The following is a 24,230-nucleotide window of genomic DNA, read 5'->3' as shown; positions in this document are numbered from 1 at the left end:
TTTATTTAAGCAGTTTATTATTTCTTTCCTGTACATTCTCTCTTCTCAATCCCAGAACCTTAGAACATTTGTTCACTGCTGAAAGAGAAACTGTATACTCATTACTATATAGGTTCAGTTTACTTTGATTTTTTATTACAGGCCCATTAATTCTAGGAAGCAATGTTAGATGCATGTTCTTAGATGTAAAGGACAGGAATGTGTGATTTAACCAGTACAGTTCATGGCCAAACCCAGAAAAATCAAGTTAGTTCTGGAAATAACTTTGTATACAGAGAACTTTTCGAGAACGTTTTGGAATATAGAAAAATTCGGTCACTACTTTTGTTTTCTTACACATTGATTTTTTTTTCCCTTTGGTTATAAGTTTGTAGTCACTTCACGAAGCCATAATTGTATTTTTCCTTCTGTTTTGCAATACGTTCTCTGATAGATGCTTCTCCCCCTAATTGCAGCTTGTTTGTAAATACTGAAGATGAGTATATCCCTGATGCAGAAAGTGTTCGTCTGCAAAGGGAGCGTCATCATCAGCCTCAAACCTGTACTTTATCCCAGTGTTTCCAACTCTACACCAAAGAGGAGCGGGTAAGAGGCTGGGCAGCATTTCTTGGTTGCTCAGGGCAGTGGGGGGTGGGGCATGGCAAGATGACAGTGGAGAAACAAATCATGCCCCAGAAGTCGCCGCAGGATTTTGCATATATGTAAGTCTGCACATGTAATGAGCATCTTAGTGCTGTTGCTTTTAGGACTTTAACAAAAAGTCGTAAGTTTCTAGAAAACCTTGATTAATTGAAATACTCTGGAAATGAACCTTCATAGTTAGTTCTTTTTCATGGTTAATGATCAAGTTTTGATGATTTTCTTGCTCAATTTAGAAGTTTTAAGATCTTTTCCTTAGTAACGTAAACAGTGATTCTTGACTTTTTGATACTAAGAACATAGGTGCCAGGACCTATTTAAATTTAAATTAATTAAAATTAAGTGAAGTAAATAATTAAAAAATTCAGTTCCTTCATTGCATTAGTCATGTTTCAAGTGCTCAGCAGACACATGGTGGTTAGTAGCTCCTATACTGAACAGTGTCGATATAGACCAGAAAGTAGACAGCAAGGCTTTGCAGGTAATAGGGACCCACTAAGTATTTAAATGAATGGATGGACAGAGAGATGGGTAAATAAGCCTCTATGGGTGGGGCCCAGGCCTGTGTGATTTTTATGCACCTTATAAACATTGACCAGAGTACTTGGAGTTTATCTAACCTTGCATTGATATCTAGGATCATAATTGTGACTACTAGTTGTAACTCTTCACTCTTAAATAGAGGGAGTCATGCAATTTCAGGATTGAAGGGGACTTTAAAACTCCTTTATTCTAGTGATTGGGTTCTTCTTCTACTTAATTTCAAATAGGTGATTGCTTAGCCTGAGTTTAAATATCTTTTGTTATGAGGTGTTTGCCTCCTTGAGACAGATAAACTGTATTTTCTCTGGATAGCTCTGATGGTAACTGAAGTTAACCTGAAATATGTCTGCTGGTTACTACAGCTAATAATTGTTCTGTCTCTTAAATTCGTTATGACTCAGAAGTCCTAATTTTATCTTTATCTGTTATTTGAATATTTGAAAATAGCTTTTGTATTTCCACTGAGTCTTCTCTTCCCCACACTGTTTTAAGTTCCTTTAATAGTAGTTTTTCATAAGACATGTTTGTTTTTTTTCCTTTTTTTTTTTTTTGTTTCTCCCAGTTTTGCACTCAATTATGAAGTAGTTGGTTTTGGAATTGGTTGACTATAGGTTCTCTATGGCACCTTGCCCTGTTTAGCTTTTTTTTTTTTAATGACTTTGGAGATGTTTGATAATGGCACAAAGATAATGGATGAGCAGATCGACTAGATGACATCACTGGTATTCCACGAAACATCTCGCTGATCTAGAATGCTAGCAAGATACCTTTTAACGGGCTTATTCATTCAGTAGGTGTTTGTTGAGTACATACCATGTTAGGTATCATACTGGTACTAGAGAAGTAGCAGGGGCCAACATAAACAACGTTTGTGCCTTCATGCTGTTTATAGTCTACTGGAACAAGTAAATAAAGGAAGCAAAGGTCCTGGAATAGGAAGCAAAGGCCCTTGGGCAAGACTGTCAAACAGAAATGAAGCCAGTATGGCTGGAGGACAGGAGGTGAGGGACAGAATTGACACAGTATATGCTGCATGAGAGCAGGTATTCCATCTGTCTTGATCACTAAATAATTCCAGTATCCAGAGCAGTACATGGCACATAGAAAGGGACATCTGGCCGGGCGCAGTGGCTCACGCTTGTAATCCCAGCACTTTGGGAGGCTGAGGTGGACGGATCGCCTGAGCCCAGGAGTTCAAGAGCACCTGGGCAACATGGCAAAACCCGATTTCTACCAAAAATACAAAAATTAGCTGGGCGTGGTGGTGCATGCCTGTGGTCTCAGCTACTCAAGAGGCTGAGGTGGAAGAATCACTTGAGCCTGAGGAATGGAGGTTGCAGTGAGCCAAGATCACGCCAGTATACTCCAACCTGGGTGATAGAGTGAGACTCTGTTTCAAAAACAGAAAGAAAGAAAGTAACATATTTAACATTTATACAGTATTTACTGATTTAGTCATTCCTCTTTGAGGGATAATCTATTCAACAAACCAGAATCTGTTTAGAGTTTGGGTGCCAGCTCTGGCCACTTTTGATTATGTTATTCCATTGATGCCCAGCATCTGCAGTTTCCAGAGAGATTTTGAGTTGCCCCATGCCCTGGCTAAGGCATTAGTAACACAGTCTTGCATTAAGTGGTGCTTAACGGGAGTCATGCTTCTTTTTTCAGCTTGCCCCTGATGATGCCTGGCGTTGCCCACACTGTAAGCAGCTGCAGCAGGGAAGCATTACATTAAGCCTCTGGACTCTGCCTGATGTGCTTATTATACATCTGAAGAGATTTCGGCAGGTACGGAAATCGTCTGTCCTCAGGAACAAACAAGCTGTGACAAGTTTCTTATGCCTCCTGCTGATGGGCTCTATGAGGGCTCTTTGGTATACCTGTTTGATCCAGTGAGTCCTGTCTGTGTGTGTTATAGACACACTTTTTTTGCCCCTGTGTTTAGGGTAATGTTTTGTTCTTTCCCAAGGCAAAATTTGATTTTAGTTCATATTGCAGATATTTTACTTTGTTCTTGACTTGTAAATGTTGTGCTTAAATTTTGTTAAGTGTACTCTGGGATTTAAAAAGAACTAAGTAGAGATCCTTTCTGGGGGAGGTAGAATTCTATTTCTACCTAATGTAATAATGGGTGTTCTGCTCCTGAGGAGCTGTTGTATGGTTGGGGAGATGAGTCATAAATAAATACAAAGAAAATCTGCTTTGAATTGTATTGCTTTGTGAGTCAGTTTTTCCAAAAAGGCTGTCTATTCCCTGAGGTTAGGATTGTCTAGACAGTCTCAGTATGCGAGGTAAATGGGAAGTGAACATTAACGGACTCCACGAGGCCTGGCTTTAAGTTTGTATCTGAAAGATGAGCAAGCTTTTACTAGGTGAGGTGGAAGCAGGGATCTCCCACACGGGGGCAGAGGGAGCAGTGTGTGTAAAACCTGGCAGTGGAGAAAGCACAGCCTGCAGCAGGCCAGGTGGGCAGGCACTCTAGTGGGGTGGGCAGTGGTGGGAGTTGATGGAAGACGTGGGTCGATGCTGGTTGTCCAAGGAACCCTTTGTGGGCGGAGTAGGATTCTGATGAAGGGTTATAAGCAGAGAAGCAACCTTACAAATCTGTATTTTGAAACTATTATTCTGGCTATTTTGTAGATAACAGATTAGAGGCTACAAGAATGAAGATGGGGAGACCTGAAGGAGGCCCTTGCCGTCATCCAGGGTGGGCTGCTAGTAGATGGGATAGGTTGTGGCAGATGGAGAGATGCTCAGGACTGTCTGAGGAGGTGGAGGTATCGGGCGACACACACATGGTCCCCAGGTCTGGGGCTTTCACACAGAGGTTCGAGGTTCAGCTCCTATGGGAGTGAAGAGTAACCATTTGGCACCCAGTGTGTGTTCTGTTGGGATTTGCAGGTGGAAAACTGACTGAGGGTTTGGATCCCAGCCTGCTGTGTCTCCTTCCCCAGACATAGATAGAGTAATTTCCTGGGCTTTCTGTTTTCTTTTGAAGGCATGTCACCACCCTTCCAGCAACCCAGGCGTAAACCTGCAGTGTGCTCTTTGACTCTTCTTTCTTGTCCCTCTCATCTAGGCATGGCCATGCCTCTTCATCAACTCCTGTGTGTCCCCTCCCCATTCTTGCTGTCACCGTGCTGATTCAGACATTTTGTTGCTTTTCAGCTGGTCACTGTTGCAATGACTTTAAGTGATTTCTTCACCTCCACTACTCCTATTTCTAACATGTTCTGTGCACTGCTTATACAGTTCTTCACCCACAACTCTGGTGACATCACCTTTTCCATAAAAGCCTCAGAGGATACGATCCAGATTCTTCAGGCTGGCCTTCCTGACCATCCAGGACCCGTCGTCCCTTCCTATGAACATTTTTCTTCCCTTCACAGACCCTTACGTAGCTCCTTAGGGTGGGCATATCTATGCCTGGTTAATTTTTTAAAGTTCCCATAGACACAGGAAACACGCAGTGAATATCTATTCAACTCATGGATGGATTTCAAAGCATTTCCTTATAGGTTTAATGGAAAATACAGATTACCAAAGATTGCCACTGAGTGAATATGTTAAGCTGAGTCAGTGTTGCCTTGTGATGTGCCTGTTGGAGGAGGTGGAGGGGAATAGGCACTGCTTATCGAGAGGCTCTTCTGCGCCAGGCACTGTGGTTTGCCCTTCACGGAGCCATCACATTATTCGTTTTCATACCTCTTTGACAGAGGTATCAGGCAGAGCCACCTGATATTGTCATTTTTTTGTAAGTCAAACGCTTTAAAGCCCTTTAACAGATAAGGAAAGGAAGACTCATAGAGGAAGACTCATTTACCCCCCCATATGGATCCCCACTGATTCCACCTTAGCTGATACTAAAACCTGTTCCTCTAGACAGCTAAAACTATCACCTGTTTCCCTGTTTTGTATGTCTTGGGAAACGTCAGATATCTTTATATCTGACTTATCTGATAGGATTCATATTGCCCCCCTAAAGTGATCTGCCATCTGCTTGCATTAAAATATCACCAGAACTTGTTTTTCTTCTTACAACAGGAAGGAGACAGGCGCATGAAACTTCAGAACATGGTCAAGTTCCCTTTGACTGGCCTGGACATGACACCTCATGTGGTTAAGAGGAGCCAGAGCAGCTGGAGTTTGCCATCCCATTGGTCCCCGTGGAGACGGCCCTATGGACTCGGGAGGGACCCTGAGGACTACATCTATGACCTGTATGCTGTGTGCAATCACCATGGCACCATGCAAGGGGGGCACTACACAGGTCTGCAGTGTGAGAGGCCGCGTGTCTGTGCTGGCGAGTCCTTCAGACGGGTTTGCTTGTGACGGGGTGACTTGACTTGAGAGCCTCATTCCCCTCCGGTAGGCAGTGTGCCAACTGTGAGGGCAGTTTCCATCCTCCGGCTGTCTGCCCAAGGGCAAATAAATGAACATTCTTCCTCCTCTTCCTGAGTGGGGTCATCCAGTAGGTAGCTGACTGACTGGGGAGTGGTATGTGCAGATAGCAGTCTGGTGAACTGAGGATTTGCTCTTTGTTCACCTAACCTGCACTCCCCATTTACGGTTTTGCCAGATAGAGTTCCTTGAGGTTCTAGCTTCTCTCTTATTTTAAATGATTGTGAACTACTTTTTTTTTTTTTTTTTTTTAATTAAAGATGAGCTGTTGCTGTGTTGCCCAGGCTGGAGTACAGTAGCTGTTCGCAGATGTGATTATCATACGCTACAGCCTTGAACGTCGGGGCTCAAGCAGTTCTCCTGCCTCATTCTCCAGAGTAGCTGGGATACAAGTGCGTGACACTTTTATAGTGTCTTTAAAGTGACTTAGAAGGGTTTTTCTTTTTAAGGTTAAATTGACCTTGTCATTTATAAAAGCAACTATGTTCATCATGAAATTTAGAGGCTAGAGGTGGAAAGAATACCATCATCCATAGGCTTATCACTGAGATAACCACTGGTTTTTTTTTAAATTGAGATAAAATATACATAACAAAATGTACCATTTTAAACATTTTTAAGTGTACAGTTCAGTGACATTAAGTACACTCACATTGTTGTGTAACCATTATCACTATCCATCTCTACAAGTTTTTTAATCTTCCCAAACTTAAACTCTGTACCTAATAAACACTAATTCCTGTTTTCTCTCCCCTCCGCCGTGACAAGCACTATACTTTCTGTGTCTATGAATTTGACTACTCTTGGTACCTCCTTTTAAATGGAATCATTCAATATTTGTTCTTTTGTGACTGGCTTACTTCATGTAGCATAATGTCTGTAAGGTTCATCCACGTTGTAGCAGGTATCAGAATTTCCTGCCTTTTTAGGGCTGAATAATGTTCCACTGCATGTAGGTAATATTTTGGTATGTAGATATACTTGACATGTTTTTCTCTACGTTTTTGCCATATTTTCCACTGTTGGGATTATACTGGCATTTTCTTATTGTTGTTCAAGTGAACATTTATTGAGCCCCTCACATCCTGCTTGCCCTGGGCTCTATCACAGCAGAAATCAGTAGGTCCCCAGCTTCTGTCTTCCGAGAGTGTAATCAAATAGGGGGAAACGTAGGTACAGATATGATTTAAAAAGAGGAGTCCCACATCATGGGTTCTGTGGTGGAGGTGTGAGCAGTGGGCAGAGGTCGGAGACAGAGGATAGACTGGTCAGAGTGTGCTGGAGGGGCAGGGTCAGCTGTTGGGGAAAAGAACCTGCTGCCTTACCTCATGGGCCAGCGGGGTGGGTAGACAGGTCACAAATTCAGAACCACAGCAGCACAGGGAGGGGTGAGTGGCACATGCGCTTCTGCATCCTCATCTTCATGCCTAGTTTTGTAACAGAAGTAGCTTGATGTGGACACTTAATTTTTTATAAATACTTTTTTTTTTTTTTTTTTGCGACAGAGTCTCGCTCTCTCACCAAGCTGGAGTGCGGTGCCACGACCTTGGCTCACTGCAAGCTCCGCCTCCCAGGTTCAAGCAGTTCTCCTGCCTCAGCCTCCAGAGTAGCTGGGACTACAGGCACCCACCACCACACCCAGCTAATTTTTGTATTTTTAGTAGAGACAGGGTTTCACCATGTTGGCCAGGCTGGTCTTGATCTCCTGACCTGGTGATCTGCCCACCTTGGCCTCCTAACATGCTGAGATTATAGGCATGAGCCACCGTGCCCGGCCTATAAATACTATTTTTTTTTTTTTTTTTTTTTTAAGACGGAGTCTTACTCTGTCGCCCAGGCTGGAATGCAGTGGTGTCATGTCGGCTCACTGCAAGCTCCACCTCCCAGGTTCATGCTGTTCTCCTGCCTCAGCCTCCCAAGTAGCTGGGACTACAGGCGCCTGCCACCACGCTCGGCTAATTTTTTGTATTTTTAGCAGACACGGGGTTTCACCGTGTTAGCCAGTATGGTCTCGATCTCCTGACCTCGTGATCCGCCTGCCTCAGCCTCCCAAAGTGCTGGGATTACAGGCATGAGCCACCGCACCCGGCCTTAAATACTTTTTAATGACCACAGAATGTTCTGTTGATAGACCTCTAATGTTATGTAACCCTTACCCATTGTTGAACATCTATATTGTTTCTGGTTTTTAACTTTTCATGTAACACTGATGAATATCTTTATGCTCTTTCACTTTTCTGAATTTTAATTCTGTATTTCCTTGAGATTGAGTCTCAGAAATGGAATCATTGGGCTACGGGCCTGCATGAGCCTTTTGGGAGCCAGGCAGATTTCAGGGCTTTATTTGTTGATGTGAGGGTTGATGTGATTAATTTGATTTTCCATGTGAGTGGCTAGGATTTAGATTTCTGCATCCTTCACACTCAGTGTGTTATATACACATACTTCTCAAGGACTTTCTTTATTAATTCAGTGGTTTCTGCAACAAGACCCCGAGTGCTAGTGCTGACCATTGATTTATAAAGACAGGGAGAGGTGGAGGAGGGGTGGGGTCTGCCCAGTCCTGGGTACTATTAAATCTCTGGGACTCTTTTCTCTAGTATTTAGCCATGAACCTCCCTCCCCATCAGCCAAGGCAGAGGAGTCGGTTGGCCTTGCTACCTTTCACACTCACTCTTTCAGTCTGCTCTGTTCCCTTCCAAGAGGGCAGGGGTTGGGAAGATTACTGGACACAATTATCTTTTATTTTTGAAACCCTTTTAGTTCAAGTTCTTTAAATAGGTATTTTTCTTTTTTTCAAACTCATTTTACTGCCAAAAGTTCTTTAAATATTTAAATGTTGCAGGCAGCAATTGTTGGTGAGAGGAATGATCCCAACTTTGAGTGCATCTCCTAATGGAATGGCTTGGATTGCCTCTGCCTGCTCTAGAAAGCACTTTCAAGGGGAGAAAGAAGCTAGAGAAGTTTAAAAGATGCTCTCACTTCATAGAAGACACAAGTTAATATGAATTAAATGTTTAGATATATTTTGCCTTGCACTTTGGTTTAAGCCATATTTCAATGATGATAATAGTATATTTGGCATCTTACATATTTTAGGTTTCTATTTTATGGGGGCCATGTGTACAAATACTGTGTCTCGTTGGATTTTTGCTTTTGTGGCATTACCAGTCATGTCTGTGTTCTTTGGTACTGAGTGATGGAATTCTATACTTGTGGACTCGTAGAATGGAAAGGGACGTGGAGGTCATTTAACTTCACAACTCACTGGGTGTTTTAACACCTTTGCCAGCATCCTGGATTGACATTCACCCAGCTCAGCTTTGGTAAAGAATACATTTTCCATTTATAACACTGTTTCTCAAGAAAATACGGACTGACTTGTTACATAGTTTCTAGGAAGAAATTGTTGGGAAGAATAAGACAGGCTAGACTTTAGCATCATGTTGCTCTTTATGTAATAGAACAGACCTTGGGAAGATGCCTGGAAACCCCCAGCTACCTTAGAGGCAGTACAGTTTGGTGGAAGGAACTTGAGTTAAAAGCCAGACACATCTTTCTAGCTCTGTGTCCTGAGGCAGGTAACTGTCCACTAACTTGGGTACCACGTTAGTGAGCCAGTAAGTGGTCATGCTGACCTCAGGGGACCCATTACCCAGGATGTGCTCAGATGTTTTCTGTATTCTTTCCCCTTTCTCATGCTGAGGCCATACCACCACTTTTCTAATATATGAGATGTTTAGAGTCTTAGTTTAGAGAACATTTTAAATATTCTTAGTTTTGTTGAATTAAAGATACTCTTTTTTTCAGTTTTTTCTTTTTTTTTTTAACATCAACTTTTAAGTTCAGGTGTACGTGTGCAGGATGTGCAGGTTGGTTACTTAGGTAAATGTGTGCCATGGTGGTTTGCTTCACAGATCATCCCATCACCTAGGTATTAAGCTCAGCATCCATTAAGCTATTCTTCCTGATGCTCTCCCACCCCCATCCCCATTTTTAAGTTTCCATTTGAAATGTTTATTTTATTTTATTTTTTGAGACAGGGTCTCACTTTGTCACCCAGGCTGGAGTGCAGTAGTGTGATCATGGCTCACCGCAGCCCCGACCTCCTGGGCTCAAGATCCTCCCACCTCAGCTTCCCAAGTAGCTGGGACTACAGGTGTGTGCCACCACGCCTGCCTAATTTTTAAATTTTTTTGTAGAGTCATGGCCTACTATGTTGTCAAGGCAGGTCTTGAACTCCAGATCTCAAGCAGTCCTCTGCCTCAGCCTCCCAAAGCATTGGGATTATAGGCATGAGCCACCATGCCCAGCCTGGAATGTTTATTTTGATGTAATCTTTATTTTGCACTGGTTCTAGCTATAATCGATGGTATAATGATATAAACGATTGTATAAGGATTCTGGAACAGTGCCTCTCACACCATCTGTGATGAAGAACTTGGTCTTTTTCTACTTTAAAATTTCCAATCCTTTATGAACTAGTGCATTTGTAAAAATACAATAAAATCATCACAGCAGTATCAGATTGCTATAAAAGTTTTTAAATGCTTTTCTCCTTTTTGGTGCTTCTCTCATGTGGGCTTGTGTCAGTCCCTGAGCCATAATTCTAGTAGCACTGGCCTAGAAAATACTTCAGAAAATAGTTCTAGGAAGAAAAGCAAGTAGAATTATTTTGTAATTAATGAGTTTGCTGTGCTGCCTCAGTTTCCACACTGTTACTGAGAAGAGACCATCCTGAAGAGAAGCAGACTGAAAGGAGTGCAAGGCTGCTCTGTGTCCTCTTCCTGAGCATGTCCCTCACAGCTCTGCTCCCACTCACCACTCCAGAAGAGCAGCTGCTCCCCCGTTGGGTCATGTGTGCATCAAGCCTGACCAGACACCGTTGGCCAAACAATTGCTGTTTTCTTAGAGCTCCATTTGCTGCTTACATTTTAATTTCTCTCCCTTCTGGTTCTGGCAAGTTCTCAGCTGCAAATAACTTCCCTCCCTCCATTCATAGATTCTTACTCTGCTCTCCTTTTGGGGGACTTGTTTAGTGTAGCCTTTTCTCACCTGAGTCCCTTTTAGCTCTTAAGGCTCCATATTTGTGGAAATGGTTATGGCCCATTGAGGGAATCACTCCTGGTACCTCTCAGGACCTTATCTGCCCCATCCCTGGGGCCATCCTGAGTCTGTTCCAGCATTTAGCTAAATACTGTAGCACTCATTCTCACCACAAATAAATGCATATTTTTGGAAAATGTGATCATAATGTACTTTTCTGGATCAAGCTTATATATCAATATATATCAATATAAGCTTGATCCAACCCTTTGATATCTCCTTGCAGGATGAGTGGCTTTGTGAACTCTTTAAGTTTTTGTCTGTTCTTGCTGCTACTTGAATGTTGTTTATTTCCAGCTCAGGCTTAGAATTTGGACTGGAAAGAAGTCCTCCTGCATTCACGAGCTCGTGTGTTCTTAGTCTGCCAAGGAACTTCGATGGAGCACGGTTTGTGCTCCTCCCTGAGGGAAGCAGGGTAGGGTAGGGCTTTAAGTGCGAGCCAAGGACTTGATAAACCTGAAATGAGCTGGGCTCCTGCCTTTAACCAGCTGTACAACCTTGGGCAAGCCGGTTAATCTTTTTCAACCTCTGGAAATTGGGAGTAATAAGAGAACAAATCTTAGGATTAAATGAGATGCTTGGCACATAAGTGTTAATTATTATCTGTTGTCATATCATTATATTGTTATTTCTATTCATATTATTTTCTATTTGTAATAGACACTAAAATGTTGCAACACACTGAACTCAGGGTTTCTTCACCCTGGCATCGTTAACATTTTGACCAGACAATTTTGTGTTGCGGCGGGCTGTCCTGTGCATTATAGAATGTTTAGCAGCATTCATGGCCTCTACCCACTAGATGCCAGTAGCACCTCTCCCTTGAGTTGTGACAATCAAAAATGTCTCCATTGCCAAATCCCACTCCCCCCACCACACACACAGGTCCCTGGTTCAGACCCATTGGTTTAAATAAGTGTGTGTTTTCTAAGATGAACTACAACTGCATCTACTTGGAATAGTTTGGAATTTCTCAAGACAGTTTGCTCGAGTGTGATACAGAATTTAGAATTTTTTTTAACCTCTTTCTGTGTTGCTACATGCAGCCTTAAAACGTTCTTGAGTTAATTAGATGAGCCAAAGAGATGGTGTCTGTGGGTCGAATGAAGTGGCTGGTGCAGCCTCCCCTGGTGCTGATGGCGGGCTCTCTTTGGCAGCGTACTGTAAGAACTCTGTGGATGGCCTCTGGTACTGCTTCGACGACAGCGATGTGCAGCAGCTATCAGAAGATGAGGTCTGCACGCAGACAGCATACATCCTCTTCTACCAGAGGCGGACAGCCATCCCGTCATGGTCAGCCAACAGCTCAGTGGCAGGTGAGGTCCACTCTTGTTCTTGGGCAGTTTTTTCCAGAGCAAAAGATTGGTCTAGAGGACCTCTCTGGAGGGTCTCATGACTCTGTTAGTTTGATCAGATGAATCCTTACATTTCCATTTAATCTGGAAACTAAAATGATTGCAGTCAAGGAAGTTGGGGAGGAATGTAACAGCAGCTGTGGCCCAGCGGAGTTCACCAGGGGCAGTGGGTTGGACCTGGTGCCAAGAAAGTTCATGATGTGTACTTGTGGATAAATGCATGGATGAGCTGAAAAGCAGCATGGCATACTACCCTCTCTGTCCTGGGATTATCCTGGAGCCTGTCATATCTGGGCCACATAGCAGTCATCTGTAATACAGGTGTAATAATAATGCCTACCTCATGGTAGCATCCAGTTAGGTAAATGTGTGTTAAAACATTTTGTAAAGGGTAAAGGACCATTACAAATAGTCCGCTTTTCCAGTGAGAAGATTGGCCTATTCTGTTAGGAGAAGAATTAATGGCTGTGATAATATTAGATAGTTTGGGTTTAGCCGGATGACATCCAGCCTGTTGTGTTTAATAAACACAGGGACCAGTACCCACACACAATATGAATGCAGCCACACATAATCCAAGCAAGTGGACACACGTTCCTGAATGCAGAGTTTGACTTCAAGAGAGCATGACAGAGGATTGGAATGTGGTGATGTGCAGTCAGGTTAGGGGCTATGAATCCTTGCTTCTCTTGAAGGTTGCTGGGGGTGAGTTCAAAGCATCGAAAGCAAGGCATCTCCCAAGCAGAGTGACCCACTGCTGGGGGCCAAGCCCACCCGGTGTACAGCCACTCACTCGCTTAACAGAGCGGGAACTCCAGTGCTCTTTCACCAGTCTCAGATGTGCTCAGAAATGACACCTTCTTGAGGTCTACTTGAGACAGTCATGCTGCTTCATGTACTCCATTTCAAGAGCAATTTCTCTTGCCCTAATAAATATTTAAGGGCATCCCTGAAACAGACAGCGCAGATTGACATATAGCTGTGTGTGTGTATATTATTATTAATATGAAATGGTTACAAATTTCCATAAAACAATGAGGCTGAGAGAAAAAGAGTACACTGCTGCTTACCCTCTTTTCTTTGTGCAAAAGATATTACTGCAATTGCTTAAAACAGTGCCTGGCATGTGGATGCTTAATAAATATTTGTAGAGTGAATGTATGAATGTTTGTCTCTTCCATTCTCTTGGCCAATTCTTAAGAATCAGACTTACATTATGAAGTATTCATCCCTATCCTTGCATTGTATTACTACAAATTTCATGTGTCCGGAAGTCTGCCTTCCATCTTTTCATCTTAACTGGGGATATTCGGGCAGGCACGACATGACACAGGGTCTGGGAATTGATGCTGACCTCGGGGTGAGGACATCAGCACCACCCAGCTCAGCTCGTAGCACCTTCATGAGGGTGTGTGTGGCTCAGGCTGGCCAAGGGACCCCAATCTGACCTCCATGCCTGTTTTTTTCTCTGCAGGCTCCACGAGTTCTTCCCTGTGTGAACACTGGGTGAGCCGGCTCCCGGGCAGCAAGCCAGCCAGCGTGACCTCTGCAGCTTCCTCCAGACGCACCTCCCTGGCCTCGCTCTCTGAGTCTGTGGAGATGACTGGAGAAAGGAGTGAAGATGATGGTGAGTGTGGGTTTCGGTGACAGATTTCCAGAATGGTAACTCATAGTCACAGCAGAGTCCCTAGTGTTTTTCCTAGTAGCTAAGTCCCAAGGAGGTGGTAGGAGAACCCAAAGGGAGCTACAGGGAGTGGAGCTGTGTAGCTGTGGGTTATGATTCTAAGAAGCATTTTGTATTAACAGAGTCATTTGCTTTTCCTGTGTCCCAGTACTTTTTCCTTCCACTTCATTATTTTCCACTTTCAAGGTCTCTTGTGGAAGCTGGAGCTTTATATACCAATGTATACTTTTTTTTTTTTCCAAAGTGTTTTAAAAAGCAGAATAGCTGGAAGAGGCTCAGAGACGTTTTGCTTTGCCCAGGCCACCTGGTGGGGAGTCGGCTCCAGGCTTGGCATGGAGGCCCCTTGCTGTCTTGGTCCCAGGAGTGCCTCACCTTTCCACCATGCTGCTCCCCAGGGAGGAAGCTGTGGAATATTCTTTTTAGTACAGAAGCATCTAAAACGAAAACTGTTGTTGCCTTTGCATAGAGATAGTAAAAAGTCTGATAAAAATTGAACTCTTTTTTTTTTTTTTCTTTTTAAACTTTCACTTTCTGCTTGGGTAATGTCAGGGTAGACCTTAATTCCGACAGGGACCCAGGTGATGTTGGAAGGACCGGGCAGCCACAGTACCGGGAACTGGAAGGAGGAGTGAGTGCAGCTTCTATAATGAGCACAGTGACTCAATCTGCCAACAAGTCTCAGTCTGCAGCCAGCATTTCGATCACTGTAATCTGCTTCTAGTGGTGATGGATAATTCTGAGAAAATGAAATTGAGTTAAAATTGCAGGAGTCTGGAAGAAGAATGCCAGGCGAAGAGAGTTGCACCATAGCTCTAGCTCTGCCACCTCTTCTGGCTTGTTGCCTCTTCCTCTTTATTTGTAAAATAAAAATACTGGACTGCAATTCCTAAACTCCTTCCGGCTCCTCACATATCATGGAAAATGGACTAGTGAACCTTTGCTTGTTTAGGCAGAGGTTATTTTCATTACTGCCTTTAAACTTAGAATTCACTGTCATTTTTAACAATAAGCCTCAATAAGGTTTGCCTCGATCTATTTTTAAGCAGTGCAGTTGGTGAAATCAATACCCTTTTAAGCATCATCATTGTGTAATGGTGCTGGGTGGTGCCCACCGAATAGAGCGTATTTCTTAGGCTCTATAAAGACAGAATTTTGTAAATATCACAACTGTAGTATCATTGTGTATAAAATTTAATTTAGAATATTTTCTTAGGAAGTTTAGAGCCATACCAAATAGAACCAAATGTGGTTCTGATTATGAATATTTTTTTGGAAGTTTTAAGTCACTGGAAATAGGAGTATATGATATCCAAGTCTTTTTAGTTCTTTGCATTGATACACATCTGTAGTCAACAGTTACAGGCCAGCTTACATGTGGAACTGAACTGAGTGGTGCTGGCGGCAGGTGGGGGGGTCAAGGGGTTCTGGGTTCTGATATTAGCACTTCCTTTAATGGGTTGTGTAATCTTGGTTAAGGACTTCATTTCTGTGAGCCCCAGATCACCTTCAGGAAGGTAATGAAGTTGGGTCAGTAGCTCACAGCATGTATGGAGTGCCAGGTGCTCTGTTGGGCACAGGACTTCTAAGATTGTATTTAATTCTCATAGTTGCCCTGTGAGTTAGACCAGAGGTCAGCAAACTCTAGCCCCATAGGCCAAATACAGCCCACTGCCTTTCTTTGTAAAGATTTTGGGAACACAGTCTGACACATTTGCTTTTGTGTTACCTGTCGCTGCTTTCATGTGGCAGTGGCAGAGTTGAATGTTTGGCCTGTAAAGCCTAACATCTGCTGTCTAGGCCTTCACAGGAAAAGGTATGGCAAGCCCTGATGTAGGGCAAGGAGGCGAATAGAAGTTTGCTGTGTTAGAATGATCCTGCGTTAGAATGTCCCTATTTTATACATAAGGAAACTGGGCTCAGAGAAGTCAAAGCCACACTGGGACTCCCTGATCCCAGATGGGCTGGCTCTGAAGGTCATGCTCCTTTTATCCCATGAGGCTTACCTTCAGTGTCTTACAGTGTTGCTAGAACATCTTCATTGGCTTAGCTTAACAGTATTATCTTTGCTGTGTTCAGGAGGCTTTTCAACTCGACCATTTGTGAGAAGTGTCCAGCGTCAGAGTTTGTCATCTAGATCTTCTGTCACCAGCCCCTTGGCCGTCAATGAAAATTGCATGAGACCTTCATGGTCCCTGTCTGCTAAGCTGCAGATGCGCTCCAATTCTCCATCCCGATTTTCAGGGGACTCGCCAATTCACAGTTCTGCCTCCACCTTGGAGAAGATTGGGGAGGCAGCAGATGACAAGGTCTCCATCTCTTGCTTTGGTAGCTTGCGGAACCTTTCTAACAGTTACCAGGAACCAAGCGACAGTCATAGTCGCCGTGAGCACAAGGCTGTGGGCCGGGCCCCTCTGGCTGTCATGGAAGGTGTGTTCAAAGACGAATCGGACACCCGCAGATTGAACTCCAGTGTCATAGATACACAGAGCAAACATTCAGCACAAGGGGACCGCCTGCCCTCGGTCTCTGATCCATTTGATAACAATAATCAGATTGCTTATGTGGATCAGAGCGACTCTGTAGACAGCTCTCCAGTCAAAGAGGTGAAACCCCCCAGCCACCCAGGCTCACTCACGAAGAAACCAGAGAGCACAACCAAGAGATCCCCTAGTTCCAAAGGCACTTCTGAGCCAGAGAAAAGCTTGCGGAAGGGGAGACCGGCCTTGGCAAGCCAGGAGTCATCCCTTTCAAGTACATCCCCTTCTTCTCCTCTTCCTGTAAAAGTCTCTCTAAAGCCCTCCCGCTCCCGCAGCAAAGCAGATTCTTCTTCCAGGGGCAGTGGACGGCATTCATCCCCTGCCCCTGCCCCTGCCCAACCCAGAAAGGAGTCATCCCCGAAATCTCAGGACTCCGTGTTGTCTCCTTCGCCACAGAAGCAGAAGTCAGCCTCGGCCCTCACCTACGCTGCTTCCTCCACCTCTGCCAAAAAGGCCTCGGGCCCTGCCACAAGGAGCCCCTTCCCGCCTGGGAAGAGCAGGACTTCAGACCGGAGCTTGAGTAGAGAGGGCTCCAGACAAAGCTTGGGTTCTGACAGAGCCAGCGCCACCTCTGCCTCCAAACCCAACTCCCCTCGGGTGAGCCAGGCCCGACCAGGGGAGGGCAGGGGGGCCGGGAAGCATGTTCGGAGCTCCTCCATGGCCAGCCTGCGCTCCCCCAGTGCAAGCATCAAGTCTGGTTTGAAGAGGGACAGCAAGTCTGAGGACAAGGGGCTGTCCTTCTTCAAGTCAGCCTTGAGACAGAAGGAAACCCGGCGCTCGACGGATCTTGGCAAGACAGCCTTGCTCTCTAAAAAGGCTAGTGGGAGTTCTGTTAAGTCCGTCTGTAAGAACACTGGGGACGACAAGGGGGAGAAAGGCCACCAGCCTCCAGCTTCCCAGCAGCCAAATGCAAATGCAACGGGGAAAGAGCAGCTTGTCTCCAAGGACCCTGCTTCTGCCAAACATTCCCTGCTGTCCGCTCGCAAATCCAAGTCGTCCCAACTGGACTCTGGAGTTCCCTCGTCTCCTGGTAGCAGGCAGTCTGCGGAGAAATCCTCAAAAAAGTTGTCTTCTAGCATGCAAACCTCTGCACGGTCTTCTCAAAAACCTCAGTGATATTTCTGCAATCGAAGTGTTTTATCTGTAAAGATATTTATTTATTTAGAACCCCTCTTCTCCCACCAAAGCCCCATGTGCTTTTATTTTGTATTTTTTTGAGTCACATGCCCAACTCTATGTGTGTGTGAGTGTATGTATGTGTGTGTGTGTGTGTGTGTAATTCAATTGCAAATTGTTAAAAGCGTCGCCTTATTCTGCCATTGAACCAAATAACAGCCATAGGCAAAACATTGACACCAAGCTAACTGGAATAATTGTAGACGATACCCAGGACGGTCCCTTTAGCAATTGTACATACTTCTTTCTAGAGGACTCTAATGACTTTCTTTGGATATGAGGGTTTTGAAACCTGGGAACCAGTAAAGCTACCATTAGTGCGTGGAAGGAGGAAGGAGCTGACTTGTGTTTCTTCTGAGCAGGACTTGTCCTTGCTGTGGATTGTGGGTGGCACCAGGAGCTCTAAAACCTGTGACTCTAACAGCGAAACAAATCGAGGGAAAAACTGTTGCTTTCTGCACTTTCGCCCCATCTACCAGTCTTTGTAAAGGGCAATATTTTAACACTAATGTTTCTCAGGTATATACTCAGCTAGTCTAGGATGGATGCACACCAGTAAATGGATTAAAGAGGAAGGTGCCATGTGGGTGACTGTGTCATTTCTCCTACTGCCACAGATAGACGTTTTCGAGGTAGAAATGAAGCCTTTCACCACCTTTGTATCTGCAGCGATGTGTGCACCAAAACCTGTCTTGGGATAGGTTCTAAGAGGTGGCAGATCACATAGCCAGAAAGCTAGTCACTTGTTTAATTTTTTTTCCTTCTAAAATTACTAGCTAAGGCCGTTGGAATTTTGCACTGTAGTAGAGCAGTTAACACCTTTGACAGATTCCTGGAAAAAACTTCTGGATTCTAAACTGGGTGAAAGACTGGACATCATGTTCCTTGTCAGGTGTTGCTTTTTTCCGTTAGAGGTGGGAAGCTCCACGATGCCCTGTGTCTGCGGGCTCATGTTCCCCCATCTTGTAGCTTGGAGAGGAAAGAAGTTGCCTTCTGCCAAAAGCCAATGGTGGTTTGTTGAAGCGATGTGTGATCAAGTATTACATATGCACTTCGGATCCTGTCTGTCAATCTCTGTTAGGGCTGCTTTTCAGTAACTCATTTATTATTTCTTCTTTGTTCTTAAGATTTCATCTCATGCCCAAAACTCACAAGCAGGCTTTGGAGTGTGTTCCGTCTGGCCGTGTCAGTGCAAATTGCATTTCTTATTAAGAAAAAGGAGAACCTCACAAAAAGCTCACAGATAAGCAAAATACGTAGTTTTGCGAGCTTTTTCGAGGTCTTCTGGCAATACTTTCCTGCGTAATTTTTAGCTTTTCTTATTTTTAAAAAATGTCAAGAGTGTGAAGGTCTTGATTCTCTCTGAATAGCATTTGTCACTTTGCCACTAAATACAGCATGCTAACTTTATGTGCTTTTAAGTATTAGCGTTTTTTTGTCAGACTCTTCAAGTTCTTCTTGAACCCTTGGTGCACAGATCTGTGTATAACCTCCCTTTTCAGTATTGCTGTGTGTGAAGTAACTACAAGACATATGCATGCATAGCTATGAATTCTGCACTGCCTTTTTTTTTTCTTTTTTCCCCCCCCAGGAATATCTCTTGGGAAAAGTTTTTAGTAGGTTACTTAACTTTATTTTGCTGCTAATTTGAGCATTAGCTGGTAACTTGCAAGTCTGGAGGCCACTTGTGTTGAGGGTAGCTGGAATTTTAGACCCTTGGCAGTATTTAAGATTTAGATAATTCAGCCTTGTGAAAGTTACCACAGTGCTCCACATAATTCATTGACCATGAGCCCGTTGTCCATTGCACACAGCCCTGTACTCGCCTCTTCACTCGCTGTCCTCGTTTTACTGTTCAGATTTTGGTGGGTTCTCAAAGCAGCACCACTCGCTTCTGCTCAGTACAACTGTGGCAACTGGCTGCCTTCGATGCTATCATTGCTTTCAGCCCAGCACATCACAGCCCCATCAGTGTTTAGCCACCGCTCTTGTTTTTCTGTATCGCTTTTATCGCCTGAAAAAGATGCACCAAATATGAGATCATCCATATCAGGAATTGAATGTCTAACTCAAATCTCTCATATTTGTTTAATAGGTAGATTTCATTTGAAGTCTCCTATCTGACTCTCTGAAACAATTATAGTTTGATTAGACAAAGGTTTTTAATAACACTTCTTTTTTGCTGTAGTCAATTAAAACATTAATAGAAACTAGTTTAATGTTCACAGTGGTAAATATTTTTATTCTTGAGTTACCTAGGAATGGATTTTCCACAATGTCTAGTGACTTAAAAAAAGGAAAAAGTTTCTACAAATCCCTTTGGTTTTCCATGGGATCTAGAATAAAATTTCAGTGTCTATAAAACTATATGTCTGTGGAGTTTAGTCCTTGTTTCAGGTTTAATAGAAAAAATCAGGAAGTATCATGGCAATGTCTAGACATCTTGAAGCTATTTTATTTCGTGGTTGGTAAACTGAAAATTTCATTGTCTGCAACTGCTAGGTGCAACTTTAGGCCACAGGAAAGGTTATTTGACCCAAAAGTTTGGAGGTGCTCCTTGAGGTGGGAAGTATTTTGTGGGAAAATAGTTACTTGATTCAATTTAAATCATTGGTAGGGTTGGACACTTGGTGTTTTTTTTTTTTTTTAATTTTCCCAGTGATATTTAGCACAATGAACATGTATTTGCTTTGGGGTTAAAAATTATCCGCTAAGGATGATAGGCCTGGGTTTCTGGTTGACAACTAGATGGGCCTGATTAGAGCAGTCATTTCCTGGTAGGCACAAAATAATCACCAACAGTAACGTTGTATCTGTAATGTTTGTTTGCTTTTTTAAAAAAAGTTTTATTCTTGATTTCTTGTAAACATCCATTGCACTGAGGCCATATCATTCCTTAAGACAGCCCTACACCTTGTCTTGGTAATCCCTTAGATAATGTGGAAACTCAAACCATTAGGCTCCAGTCATCTTAGACCATTTCCCATCCATTTTGTATTTTCTCATCCTGAAAGCAGCTGAACTGAAAGTAAGTAATAATATGCTGGACCAGTGGAAACGGATGTGGGAGTATTTGTGGTGTGCTAAAATATTGTAATTATCTGTGAGGCTGCCTGACACCCTTTTGCAATCTTGTTTTCATCATTCGTTCTGCAAACATTTATGGAGGGCCTGCTTTGAGCACAGAGGCAAAACTGAAAGCTTCAGGGATTTGCTGTAGCTGAGGAGCCCTGGGAGCACAGCCCATCAAGCAGGGGATGTGATGGTGTCCTAAATGGAGTGACAGTTCTCCTGGAAAAAGAGATCACGTGGATTCCGGTCAAATCAGCTAAGGCTTGTGGTTCTCTTGAGCAAGTCTGTTCCGTCTGGAAACCAAAAGTGCCCTTCATCTTTGGAGACATTTTACTCTTCCATCCACTTTTTCAGACTGAGCTGTCTCTACTATTTAGGGGTTGAAAATCCATTACACAGTCACTTTACGTTAACATTGAGTCATCTATGTTTGTATGAGATGGATGTGGGATTTGAGGGTAACATTGTCATTCCTCTAAAATAACTGTCATGAGAAAAATAGCAACAGTATGTAAAGGGACCAAGAGTGGCAGCCTTTAGGGAAAATGGAGTAGAGAAGAGCTGCGAACAAAGTTCTTTTATTTGAAATAAACTTGCTTTATTTCACATAGAGGGGCATCAGATGTTACATTTCATTCGGACAAATTACTGAACAGCTGAAGTGATTGTTTCCTGTGTAGGTTATTATAATTATTGGATACAAAGATAACTAGTGTTTCTGGGTTGGATTTTTGAAATAGTATGCGAATCATAAGCACAGTTTCAATAAAACACGTATTCTGGAGGTGCGTGGAACTTTGTATTATTTGTAGTTGAGAAAGGCAAACTTTGCTGACAAACCAGTGCCTATCATAAACACAAAAAGTCGTTGTTACTGTGCAGGCTGTCTTTAACTTTCATTTCATAAAGGGTACATCATTGTTAAATTCTACTACATGTTTTGGGGAGAAATCCAGTGCTTTAAATGAACACTGTCTCACACTGCCTTTTGATCAACTTTCAAAGTATTTTGCAGGCGCATTTTGAGTGTGACCATTTTTTTCCACAAGTAATAAAAACAGTTGTGCATGGCCTCCATATAACTCAGAAAGCATGCTGTTACTACCTATGCAAGCAACCAATAAAGCATAGACATGAAATGTTAAGTCTTAAAAAAAAAAAAAAGGCAACACTTAGATTATGGAGCTCTATTTTTAAATTTGTGATTTTCAAAATATGGGTTACTCATCATTGTGTGGAAGAGCATGAATGTGACTTCTTGTTTTGCTCTGCATATATTTCCCTTTACTGTTTTTCTGATCATTGGTGAGATTGTAAAGTGTTTTGCAAGCAGAAGTGGAATTGGATATGTTGAACACACATCGTTTGTGTACATACTGTATTTAGCCTGAAGACTTTCTTAAAGTATTTTGTTCTAAAAATAACCTGCCATTTTCTATAGATTTTAATTTTTTATATCTTCAAGGATTCTATTGTGGTCACAAGGAAAGAATGTGGCTTCTAATAGTGCTAAGAATTTAAAGATGCTTTTGTAGAGACTTAGAGCTATTTTGAAAAGCTTTGGGGCTTCCCAGCCACTGATCACAATTAGACTAAGCCCATGGAATTTCTGGTAGTGTTGTGCAGTGGATTCGGTTCTAGATCCGTCTTACATTTGTTTAAATCTAGTGTTTCTCAATTTTGGGGAGAAGGGATGCACAGCAGACTTGAGAGGCTTTTTTGAATCTCACACATGTATTCTCAAGATTGTTTTAAGCCTCTTCTGAATGACTTGTCTAAGATAATGAAGACCCACATTGACTAGAATCAGCTGGGGAACTATTAAAAATACAATGCCTGGGTCCCTCTCCCTAGCTTTTGATGTAATTCATGTAGGAGTGGGCTCCAGGAATTAGCATGTATTTTGAAAGCTTCTAGGTTTTTCTAATTTGCAGTCAGATTGAGAACCACTATGATATGTTATCCCTTTCCTGAGAATTATGGCAAGAATCACTGCCATTTGAATTAGGAGTGACTCCGATTCCTCAGTTGCGTAGGAGAGGCAAAAAAAAAAAAAAAAATAAATAAGAATAAAAAGAATTGAGAGATACTGATACCAAACTCCCATTTGAAATAGGGTCTTTCTGATTCAAGGCCCAGTTTGGGAGCTTGGAGCATGTTGTGAATGGCCTAGCACTCGCCAGTCTGCTGGGAATTGGTGGTCTTAGTTGCCGGAGCAGGCTGAGTGTCCCCCAGGGCCTATTCCCCATGGAGGAATAGGGAAGTCACTCCAAGCTAGAAATTGTCGAAGAAGAAAATAAGAAACAACTTGCCTAGCCTTGGAAAACCTGTCCCTGCTTTTGATAGAATGATTGCCTTTTTGTAGGAATTACAGTAGCAAACCCCAGGCTGCCATTGAATTTCCTACTTTTGCTCGTTCTCTAGGATAGTTCTTATCCAAAATGTAGTTTCAGGAATTCTTTTTTCAGTTTGAAAATGAATGTGAAACATTTTATTTGGAGTCTTATCTTTTTTTTTAAACCCTTGTTGCTATTTCTTCATTTATTTTTATTTTTATTTTTTTACCATCAATAATACACATCCCGGAATTCGGCGCTCTATGTTAACTGTGGAGGCAAATAAAATTTAGTTTTAATCTGTGGTGAGCTGAATGCACTACAACACCTTCCAAGTAATCTCAGATGGTTTTATTCTGTCGAGCCTCATGCTGCCTACAAAACACCACCACAATTTACCTGGTGGTTTCAACATTTTAAAGAATAAAGATACAAGTAAACATGCAAGTTGGAAACGTTTCTTTAGAAAGGCCACCCCGAATAGCGATATCTGCTGCAATCGTTCAAATGCAATATGAAATTTCCTAGGTGCTATTATAAATGGTGTGGTGTCATACCAAATGCGAAAGCAGTTACAGTATTTCCGAAGTTGAAGTTCTTTTTGTAGGCCTTTCAAATATGTGTTTGTGTTCCATAGAGGTTTGCTCACCAACTGTGCCTCTCACCACTGGTTAAAATTGAATTCAAGCCCCATTGACACAAATTGTTTCTTGATTGAACTCTTCAGTTTTTACACTGGAATTTCTATCGTCTTAAAAGCTGCATGTCATATCACTGTACACAAAGTGCTTTGGTATTTTTCATGCACCGTGGATAGTGATTTCTGTGTTGTTTTTTGTTGTACAGTAACATGGAAGGCAGGATGTCTTTCCTAGAGGCTGGAAGAAAAGTGTATCGTACATTTTAAATTTATTTTAGAACAAGTGCATGAGATGTGTCACTGATTTCTGTTATTTATTTGTATGTTTTATTATTCAAAGTGTGTGCACTTTTAAGAAGCAGAATTTATATTTTTATGTTTGAAACATTTTATTTCTGAAACAGCGGTTGATTATATAGTATACAGTTGGAATTAAGAGAAAAATGGAAAATGTAACAAAATATAATAAATTTATTACATGATGTCCTCTTCAAGCCACATTCCTCCTTTCTCCCCCATGCCAACTGATATCTTTTTGATGTTGACTAAAAATAATAATTGTACTGCATCAGTCTTTACAAATGCCTTAAAATTGCAGTGTTTAAAACACAAGTTACAGAAAGATGTATACATACGTTTTCTATGTAAAAGTTTAAAACAAAAAATCACATCCCTGCTTGTATAATTTTCACAACCAAGGATGGTTATTCCCATTTCCTCCATGACGGATCAGAGACAGTT

The 24,230-nt window shown here is 42.5% G+C and overlaps 1 protein-coding gene across 1 annotated transcript in view; it reads left to right on the top strand.

The window, feature by feature from the left end:
* USP31 (ubiquitin specific peptidase 31) overlaps positions 1-23,983 on the top strand; it is a 104,702-nt gene extending 80,719 nt beyond the window's left edge. Inside the window, exons 11-16 of the mRNA XM_023189318.3 lie at positions 456-585; positions 2,851-2,970; positions 5,227-5,452; positions 11,847-12,005; positions 13,519-13,671; positions 15,805-23,983. Of these exons, the coding sequence (XP_023045086.1) occupies positions 456-585; positions 2,851-2,970; positions 5,227-5,452; positions 11,847-12,005; positions 13,519-13,671; positions 15,805-17,381 (2,365 nt within the window). The 3' untranslated portion in view covers positions 17,382-23,983. The remainder of the gene's footprint in view (positions 1-455; positions 586-2,850; positions 2,971-5,226; positions 5,453-11,846; positions 12,006-13,518; positions 13,672-15,804) is intronic.
* Positions 23,984-24,230: the final 247 nt, after the last annotated feature.

This window comes from Piliocolobus tephrosceles, chromosome 17, assembly GCF_002776525.5.
Source record: "Piliocolobus tephrosceles isolate RC106 chromosome 17, ASM277652v3, whole genome shotgun sequence".
NCBI classification, from domain to species: domain Eukaryota; kingdom Metazoa; phylum Chordata; class Mammalia; order Primates; family Cercopithecidae; genus Piliocolobus; species Piliocolobus tephrosceles.
This window is presented reverse-complemented; position numbering and strand designations above follow the sequence as displayed.